Source organism: Fukomys damarensis, unplaced genomic scaffold (genome assembly GCF_012274545.1).
Source record: "Fukomys damarensis isolate Sample0158 unplaced genomic scaffold, DMR_v1.0_HiC HiC_scaffold_16, whole genome shotgun sequence".
NCBI lineage: Eukaryota > Metazoa > Chordata > Mammalia > Rodentia > Bathyergidae > Fukomys > Fukomys damarensis.
In genome coordinates, this window is record NW_022900928.1 from 69,066,601 (window position 1) to 69,076,935 (window position 10,335).

Consider the following 10,335-nt stretch of genomic DNA (forward strand, 5'->3'; position numbering starts at 1 on the left):
ATTGAACTCAGGACCTTGTATTTGTGAGGCAGGTGCCAGAACCACTGAGCTAAATCCTCAGCCCTATATCAACTTTTTAAATGATCAGAACTGAAAGCATAAAATTAAAAAAAATCTTTTTATGAAATCTCAGACCTCTGAGATATAATATAGTATATGATTGACCTAAATTAACATACTTAAATAATTGCTAGTCGTTAGAATGGCAGTAATTCTGGCACTTGCATTACTTGGTACAAGTTTTCAGGAGGACCATTTCATGATGTTTATCAAAAATAAAAAGGTTAGGAGCTGGGAATTTAGCTCAGTGGTACTGTTGCCTGTTGCACAAGCGCAGGGTCCAGAGTTCAATCCCTGGCATAAAAATAAATAAAAATAAATAAACAAAATGAAAAGGGTTTCATTTCAGGCATTCTTCTAAGACTGCATCATACAAAGTGTTGTGAGATTTTGAAAATGGTAATATGTACACATGTACTCTTTAAAGAGTACTTCTGAGAATAGCCTACATGCATATCAATAGCTCTTAAATGAAAAGAGGCCTAAGATACACTATTAATAGAAAAAAGTTAAATTGTAAGATACACAATTCATTGAAATAGTTGTACATCAGTGTTCATATTATGACCTGATCTGTGTGTGAAAGATTAAATCGCATGTATCACCCCCACCCCCACCACCACTAACCTACATCCTCAGCTCTTTATTTTTTAATTTGGAGAAAGCATCTTGATAAGTTTTCTGGCTAGGCTCAAATGTGATCCTCCTCTCTTACCCTACCCAGTAGCTGGGATTACAGATGCCCATACCATTGCACACAACTGTGTGTGATAGCTTGGAATTTTTTTAGGCTACTGATAACAGATTAGAAGTAAAACTGGCTTAACCAAGATAGGCATTTAGTTTTCTCTTCAGTGTCGTCTTGGGTAGGAAAGCTAGGGACTGGTGAGGTGGGAAATTTGTATCCTCGGGACCCAGACTTCTTTTTGTATTTTATTCTTGGTTTGTTTGTTTGTTTATTTATTTATTTATTTATTTTTGGTACTTGGGTCATTGTGCTTGCGAAGCAGGCACTGGAACCGCTGGAGCTAAATCCCCAGCCCTGTATTTTATTTATTTATTTAGGTTTTTTTGAGATAGGGTCTCACTATGTAGTTGAGATGACCTGGAACTCACTACGTAGCTCAAGCTGGTCTTGAACTCACAGCAGTCCTCCTGCCTCAGCCTCCTGAGTGATGGGATTACAGGTGAAAGCTACCACGCCTGGCTTCCCTAATTCTTTTTTTACCCACTTCCTCCCATCTCCTCTCTCCATCCCTTGAAGGAGACCCAGACTTCTGTCTGTTCTCTCCTCTACGTAATAAGTCCCTTTCTGAAGATGTCCGCACTAGCTATTGAGTGCTTTTTGCAGTTTGGAATAAGGAAAGACATAAAAGCCAAATACTTCTATACTTCTGGCTGTACCTCACTGACTGGTACTTAGTCACATGACGTGCACAGCTACAGAAAAAGGAGATAATTGTAGTCTTTTATTCTGGGTGGTGGTCAGGGCCTTCTTGTCCTGGAAGAAAGGGATACTGAGTATTGGGAGTAGCAGTGTCTGTCACTATATGAACATGCTTGTGTGTGAAGGCACAGAAAATTTCTGAAAGAAAGAATCAGAGCCTGATATTGCATCTTATAATCAGTGGTATGCCATAGCACGATACTAAATACTTTTCTTGGTGGCCATTAAATACAGTAGTATAATAAACTCCTTGAGAATACTGTAGGAGTGAACCTGATTTGTCCAGGTTTAGTAGAAAATTCTCCCAGAAGGTAGTAAGACGGACACATTTAAAAATTTTTAATGATTGTAGTATTTTGTGATATGTGCATTTCTGGGCTAAAACTGGCCTTGATATACATTCTCAATTCTCAGGTCTCTGAGCCACAATTATTAAGAACTTTTAATTAATCAGGGGCCTAGTTGTCACTGAGAATTCTCCTTTTTAAGCTAACTTACAGTAGGAAGTAGGGAAAGTAGGGAAAATAATGCAAAACATAATATTGTATTTCACAGATATCTGTGTATTCATATATATGTTATATATGTGCACAAAGATTTATATATGTATTATACCACTTAAACTAGTCATCTGACATAACTATAAAATATAATTAATTCCATGAGGGAATTTATATTTAACAGTTTTTGATGGGAACTGTTTTCTCATTTAGGTATAGTAATATGTTTTTACACTTTTAATAGATTCATCATTTCCTATTGCCCTATAAAGAATATAAGCTTTAACATGGCTTTCAAGGTACTATTTTGGGGAGGTAGTTTTGTATGTCTCTACCTGGCTTCTTTATTTTTTGAATTTTTAAATTTTATTTTTGTTTTGGTACTGGGAATCAAACTCAGGTCCTTGTGCTTGCGAGGCAGGTGGCTGAACCACTGAGCTAAATCCCCGGCCCAACCTGGCTTCTTTAAAACAACCTATTTTTAACCATCTGTGCAGGGGTGGTTTGAATGTGTATGCTGCTTAAGTGCATTAGAAGTAATTTTGCATATATCAGCTTAATCCTCATGTAGTATTTGTGGGACATACCTGAGCGGAGGGTATTGAATTATTGTTACATTGCAGTTAAGAAAATTGGTATGTTCTTGACCTTCTGTAGGCAGTTAATAATTATAATAGCAAAGAAGTCAAGGATAAAGACACTACACTCACCCCTTCTGGCTGGAGATCCCAACATCCAAGTAAATTTAATAGTCATTTGTGTGACTATGTCCACTTAAAGGTGTGTGTATATCTCTGTGTCTTTCTGTTAGATGTGCAGCATTTTCCTTTAATTCCCAGTCTCATACTTTTAATAGAGTTGGAAAAATGTACTGTCTTTATGACAGTTCTTATCCCTTTTGAGCCATGGAACCTTTAAAACTGTGATAAAAGATATGGACCCACCATATCTTTGCTTTTTATTATAGATACTAACTTACTACAGAAGGCCAAGAACACACCAATTGTCTTAACTGCATGTAATATAGCAACAACTTAATATCCTGTGCATATGAGTGCTCCATATATACTATGTAAGAACCAGGCTGAGAAACACAAAATTACTTATAAGTATATGTAGTTACTGCACAAATGGTAAAAAGAATTTGTTTGAAATGAATTAGCAAAATGACTTAGTATATATGTGCAAAAATTTGCATATATATTCATGGGTTCCTGGACCTTTAAACCAATCCATCCATGGAGAAGTTAAGATCCTCTTAGTCAAGTACTTTTACACACATGTTCAAGATTGTAATGAGAATCTCTGAAATGCAATGTGATGTGGTCAATATCATGTTGAATATTTTATTCTACTGAAAAATATATATTCCAGCGAAAGATCTTACTCAGAGATCAGAAGATACAATCCCTGAGGTTTCCCTTGAGTCTTAGTATGAATTTAAGCCTTACGACTTAAAAGTATGAGTGCAAAGGTGTTCCTTACTAGAGGCTGAGCTCATCTGTGCTAGTTTGTAGGCTGTGGGCTCTGCCCTCCCTTCTCTTCAGCCGTGTTCCACAACCACTCTCCCTTTTTCACTCTTTATAAGCATTGAAGTTTCCCCCGCTGTGTACAAGTTCAGCTTTTCTCATCATACCTTTGTTCTTCCCATCTAATATCTAGTATCTATTGCAGACCAGGTGTCCAGGATAAAACAGCCTAGCCCTGGCTGTCCAGTGATGGCATTCATTGCAAAAATATGAATGTGTAGTCGTAATCACAGTTTGGCATTTTCAGTGGAATTAAAAAAAGTCTAACTTGTTTCCTTCTTCAGTTGTGTTGAGCAGCTATTATTTAGCATAATTAATTTTTTTCCCTCTTCCTTGGCAGGATCTCCTGGGCAATCACCAGCAGTCTTCTGTTCAGCTCTGGGTCTCCTTTGGCCGGAAGCCTATGCGAGCAGCCCAGTTTGTCACAAGACATCCTATTAATGTGAGTTCTGCTTGAGGTTGGAAAGAAATCTTATTGTCAGGCTATGGATTTAGCTCAGTGGTTCTGTTGCCTGCCTCACCAGTGCAAGGTCCTGAGTTGGACTCCCAGTACCAAAAAATAAACATTAAAAACCAAAAAACAAAAAACTTACTGTCCGTATCAGAGGTTGTGGAATGGGTGTGATGGGGCTGCTCTGCTGGGGTGGAGTCCCTTTCCACAGGAGGGGTCTAAAAAGGGCCACGGTGCTTTGGTGCTCACTTCATTGTTTAAAGTGAAGCTTCACAGCAAACTTAATTTGCTTTAAGTGGAGTAGGTTTGGCAGAGGGGTTGTTTTAACTTCAGCGGGCTCATGTGCCAGGGCTGCAGCAGTGGGAAGCATGTGCCCAAAGTGCTTACATAAGAGTACCTGCTGTATTACTTGCAGATAGTCAGGCTCCAAAAGAGGACAGATTTGGGTTCCACCTCAGAAACATTGGGGAGACCAAGAGCGGAGCAGAGGAATAAACCATAGTCAAGTCCTTGAACATGCAGTATTATAATCAGAGGTTGATAGGAAAGATCAGGACTGGGAGAAGTCATCAGCAAGGTAACTGTGGGGAGGAGGTCCCATGGAAGACCTTGACATATACAGTTATTTGGTGGGAAGTTAGTGGCTCAGAGGGGAATGTGATGGAGAACGGTCTTACCAGTTCTTTCTTGCCTTCTGTAGGTTCTGCCTTCCTTTAAGTCACTTTAGGGCAAAAAGAGAGAAATGAAATGCGTGTTAATCTATATTTTGTACTAATGAAAAGTCTCTTGAGTAAGGAGGAAGGCATTTGATACCCAAAGAAAGGTTTATAGGTCATTTATGGAGTTCATAGTCCCATTCTTTTGTTGTGCCCCATGAAGATCCTGTTCCATCTTCAAAGCAGGCTCTGGTTCTCTGAATGGAAAGTCATCAAAGTTTGTCCAAGTTGGAGACTTTCTGTGGGCTTTGTACCCACATTTGTACCCACGGGGGCATTCGGAAGTCATGGTTTTAATGTGTGTAGAAAAAGTCTACAAGGCATAATCATTTTTTGACTTATGTATTTCTTGAATTTTGGTTCCAAAGGAATATTACATTGGCGATGCCTCAGAGGACCAGGTCTTTGTGTGTGTCAGTCATAGCAACAATCGCACAAATTTATACATCTCAGAGGCAGACGGGCTGAAGTTCTCTTTGTCGTTGGAGAATGTGCTGTATTACAGCCCAGGAGGGGCCGGCAGCGACACACTAGTGAGGTAAGGAAATTGTGGGCTCTATTCAGATTTCTTAGACTAATGTGGCAACCAGCTTCTTTCCAATCCAGTGCTTTCTGTGTTAGTTAACTTGCTGCCATGGTGACAAAATGCCTAGGAATGTCAACTTGAAGGAGGGCAGGTTGATTTTGGCTCATGGTTTCAGAGATGTCAGTCTGTAGTCAGCTGATCTGGTGAGTGTGAGGTGAGGCAGGAAGAACATCATGGCAAAACGGTGCAGTGGAGCAAAGCCGCTCACTTGAAGGCAGGTGGTGAGTGGAGAGAGAGGAAGGGGCCTTTGAAGGCTTGTCCTCAGTGACCTGCTTCTTCCAACTAGGATCTACCTCATTAAACCTGCCTCAAATGGTTGATGAGGTCAGTGCCCTCACAATTCAGTCAGTCGCCTCTCAAGGCCACACCTCTGAACGCTGCTGCATTGAGGATCAAGCCCTCAATTCATGAGTCTTTGGGGGATCCTTTTTTGTGGTGCTGGGGATTCAACCAGAGCCTTGCCTGTGCTAGGCCAGTGCCGTGTACTGCACCCCCAGCCTGAAACCTCATATTTACATCATGGCACGTGTTTTCCCATATCCAGTGCACATGTCGACTAACCTGGGTACTTTGAGAGCCACAATAAATACCTGACTCACATACCTAAGGATTGCAGTGAAATTGTCCGAGGTACAGCCTGGATTTGAAGAGCTTAAAAATCTCCCCAGGTGATCCTTATATGCCGCCAAAGCTGAGAGCCACTGTTCTAGATGACATTTAGGGTCACAGCTGCTCTGTTAACCACTCCCTCGAGCTCCCTCTATTCACTTATCTTTTTTTTTTGTGGTCTCTGAGCCAGTGAGAAAGAACAGTTGGAAAATATCAAGCCAGAGAGAGCTGGTGTATGTGGCCATGGGACCCTGCCTTCAAGTGACTCAGGTTAATTGACATCATCTCTTCCTTTGAAAAAGATAATTGCATGATTGTGGAAAGGCACAAGTGTCATTGATGCTTTATCTATAAATTAAATGCATGGAACAATTTTGTGGTTCCAGCCAAGCGTGTTCTCTGAGCAGCACGCCTATCAAAAAAGTCTGAGTAGGAATCGGAGTTCAGCAGGGATGAGTAGATTCCTAAGATCCTTTGAATGCCATCAATCCATTTGTTGTCATTTGTCGTCTGACAACTCAGGCTGACTGTGGTAGGCTCACTTTCTGCTCTTGGAAAGGGCAGTCTGTGTGGGGCCATCTGTTTGGGGAAGAGGTCTGGTCCACAGCTGTGCTCACCAGATCAGAGGACGCGTGCCTGCAGCTCACCCTCTCCTTGTGCTGGTTACTCATTCTGTCACCAGTTCAGTCCACAGCATGCTGATGCTCTGTGCCCATTAGGGTTCTAGGTTCACTAGTGAAGTAGTGTAGATGGCAGTGAGACATCACTGCTCTGTGAAGTCCCTGCTCTGTGAAACGTGTAGTCTAGTTGGAGGGAAACAGAGTGCAAAGCAATATGCAACCTGCTGGGCAGAAAAATAATGCCAGAGAAGGGTGTAGAGAATTATTAGTGTGTTAGTTTATGTAGGCAGTTCCAGGAAGTTATATTTCAGCAGATGCTTGAGTTATGGAGGGAGAATGCCAGCCAGTAAAGGAGACACCATGGGAAGAGTCCTGCAGGTAGAGGAACAGCTAGCACAGTGATTCAGAGGTGTGCCTGAGGAGTAATGCAGAGACCTGGTTCTTCTGTTCTTCCAACCATGGCCAGAGAGCAGAGAGAGGGAGGAGACAGGATTCTAGAAAGCAGGACTCAGGTGGTGTAGTACCTTCAAGGGCATGGAAAGATCTCACTGTATTTTTTTATTTTTGGTACCGGGGAACGAGCTCAGCACCTCACGCCTGCCAGGGAGGCACTGTGTCACTGAGCTCTATCCCTGGACCACCTTACTATATTTTTAAATAAGTGAAATAGATACCCATCTAACTTATCCTCTTGATTTCTTTTTCTATTTGAAAAATTATAAATTGCATTACATAATGAAAAATGTAGAAAACGTCAAAGGATGTAAGTGTAACAAGTAATTTTGAGTGAATAACTAACTACGTGTTTCATCTTTCACAGAAGTTACCCTCAGTCCTCGATGGGTAATTGACTAAAGTAGGGGCGAGGGTAGAATAAGAAGATCTGATTGCAGAGGTCCAGGCCAGTTGGCTGGCCCAAGGGCTACTGCAATGGATATTATGGAAGTGTTCTGATCCTAAATATGTTTTCAAAGTGGAGCCAGTAGATCTGCTGGTGAATTGGACAATTTATAGGATAAGGAACCAAAGGGACCCCCTTGGGTGGTGAAGTCAGGAGGGCTGCGTGAGGAACGTGTGCAAGGGAGAGATCATGAATTGTTTTGGGCTTACTAGCTGGAGATGCCTATTAGATATTAGATTTACTTGGTCTCCAGTAGTGTGTTACTACTTCCTTTTTCTTCTCCTTTGGAGGCGCTGCTGTGTTTCATTCATTTTCTTTCTCTTCCTAATACAGACTCATGTTTTTTTTTTTTTTTTTTTTTTTTTTTTTTTTTTTTTTTGGTACCGGGGATTGAACTCGGGTCCTTGCACTTGCAAGGCAGGCCACAGAACAGCTGAGCTAAATCCCTGGCCCCTCATGGGTTATTTTTATTTAATGTGTTATAAGCCATTCCTGTCATGGTTCATCTTGATATTTAGGTTGTTCTGGTTTGGTTGGTAGTAGCTCCTAGCTTCCTCAGATTGGTTCCTGTGTCTTTTAATTGTTTTTTTAAAATAACTTACATGAGGTGAAATTCATATAACATCAGCTTAGCCATTTTAAAGTGAACAATTCAGTGCTTAGTACTCTCACAAAGGCATACAAAGCACCACTGTTTCAGTCATTTTTTCATTTTTTGGACTCAGTATCTGACACCAGCAAATTAAAGGAGCAGAGGTTTATTCTGGCTCACAGTTCGGAAGTTGTAGTCCATGGTTGGCAGGCTTAAAACATAGAAACAGCGTGGCAGAAGGGTCTGGGTGAAGGAAAGCTGCCTATGTCACAGCAGCCGGGAAGCAGGGAACAAAGGGAGGAACTGGGAAGGACTTGCACCCTTGCAGGTCACGCCCCCAGATACCCTCCAAACCTCATTCCAGAAGCCCACCTTGGAGCCCATGAGGCTGGGGGGGCATCTAAATATAATCAGTAACAACCACCTTTATCTAATTCCAGAATATTTTATTTCTCCAAAAGAAGATCTCATACTCATTAAACAGTTTCTCCATGATCTCCTTCCCCCACCCCCCAGGCAGCTATGGGTTTAATTTCTTTCATTATCTTTTTTTTTTGAGACAGGGTCTCCCTTTGTAGTTCAGGTTCACCTTTGTAGCCCAGGTTGACCTCAGACTCATGGGATCTTTGTTTCCTGCCTCAGCCACCAGAGTGCTGTCATTACAGATATGCACCATCATGCCTGGCTTGTCATCAGTTTAATTTCTTTGTAAATTTTCCTTTTTCGGCTATTTCATATAAATGGAGTTTATACAATAAGATGCAACCTCTTATGTCTGGCTTCTTTCATTTAGCATAATGTTATTAACACATGTAGCGCATATCGGTATGTCATTCATTTTTATGAGTGAATTATGATCTTTACATTGTATAATTAAAATTCAGGAACCATTATCCTTTGGGTCTTTCACTGACTCTTCAGATTTTTTTCCTACTGTGTAGAGCCTCTGGCTATGGAGTAGGTAAGTCACAGATTACCAGTGTTTTCTTCATGTGCCAGATATTTAGATGACTGTCTCAGGGCATTGAAGGAGCCAGAAGCTGGAGGGAAGGGCTCCCCAGGAAGTATTGACCACTTTACATTCATGCAAAGCCTGTTATGTAATGCAGTTTCCTCCCACTTTGTCTGAGAGTGCAGTCCAGTTAAGAAATTGAAAATAGATTCACGTAAAAAGCCCAGCATCCTGCACAGCTTTGTTACTCTTTCTCTCAGATTTTATCTCAGGCTGCAGAGGTTGTGCTCAGTGGAGTGATCTTTTGTCATCTGCATCTCAGTCTCAGCCAGATGAAATGGGATAAGGATGAATTAGATGATGCGAGCAGCCTGGTTTAAACCAACGTCTGTGGCCTTTGAAATGAGCTAGAGGAATTGGTTCTAATTTCCTTAGAGAAATGGAGAAAGAACTCTTAATAGGGGATTACCCAGGAATTTGTGAGATGTGCTATGTAGGAATCTCAGGGAATGTTAAAGCTAGATTTAGGGCTCTTGGGAGGAGCTAATGTGCTGAGGGCATGTCAAGGCCCACGGGGGCACCTTAAAGAGGAACACTAGCTTGGTGGGTGGGAATGGCTGCCAGTGACCAGATTTGCTTTCAGTAAAGTTAAAGGGGACTTGGTGAGCTACCTGGCAAATCCTGGGAAAAAGAGAAGCCCTCTGGTGAGGGCTGAATGAGTATAAGATGGCAGAAATGGACTCTTAAAGTATACTGAGGGTGAGGCAAGTCAAAGGAGAAAGTGAAAGGATGGGCAGAGAGTAAAACAGTTGGATTGTGAGGTATAAGAAGACAGCCTTTGGCTTAGAAGTAAAAGATAAAACTCTAAGACTTTGAGCAGCTGAAAGATATAGGGCTCATCTAACTAAGAGCAACTCAGGTCTCCCAGATGTGGGAAAGAAGCAGATAAACCTCAGGATAGCAGGTTTCATGATGACAGAAACTAAGACAGGAATGCTGAGGTAGACAGGCAGGTGACAGACCCTCATATGATTCCTAAGGTAGCCCCTGAAAAATAACTAAGAGAGACTGAAGGAATCAGATGTCAGAGAATTTGGTCTTACCTCTGGTCTTTTATTTAGAATTTTGCTTAATCTGTCATTCCAAAGTGGCTTTGTTGGTGCTGCTGCTTATTTCCTGTTTCCTGCTTCAGAGGTTGTTGTGTGTGTCTCTTTGAGGTGGCAAAGTAATCATCCAGCTCAGGAAATTTGTATGGCGTCTGATGGAAAAAAAGCAATTCTCTGCTTCATTGTGTAGACCGGTGGCTCAGAACCTTTGAAATAAAGGGAAGAGTTCCAATTTTTAGAGCCATGTATGAACCATGGGTACCATT

At 41.4% G+C, this 10,335-nt stretch overlaps 1 protein-coding gene across 1 annotated transcript in view; it reads left to right on the plus strand.

Annotated features, from left to right (window-relative positions):
- Sorl1 (sortilin related receptor 1) overlaps positions 1–10,335 on the plus strand; it is a 159,462-nt gene that overhangs the window by 51,228 nt on the left and 97,899 nt on the right. Inside the window, exons 7-8 of the mRNA XM_033764392.1 lie at positions 3,877–3,978; positions 5,072–5,241. Of these exons, the coding sequence (XP_033620283.1) occupies positions 3,877–3,978; positions 5,072–5,241 (272 nt within the window). The remainder of the gene's footprint in view (positions 1–3,876; positions 3,979–5,071; positions 5,242–10,335) is intronic.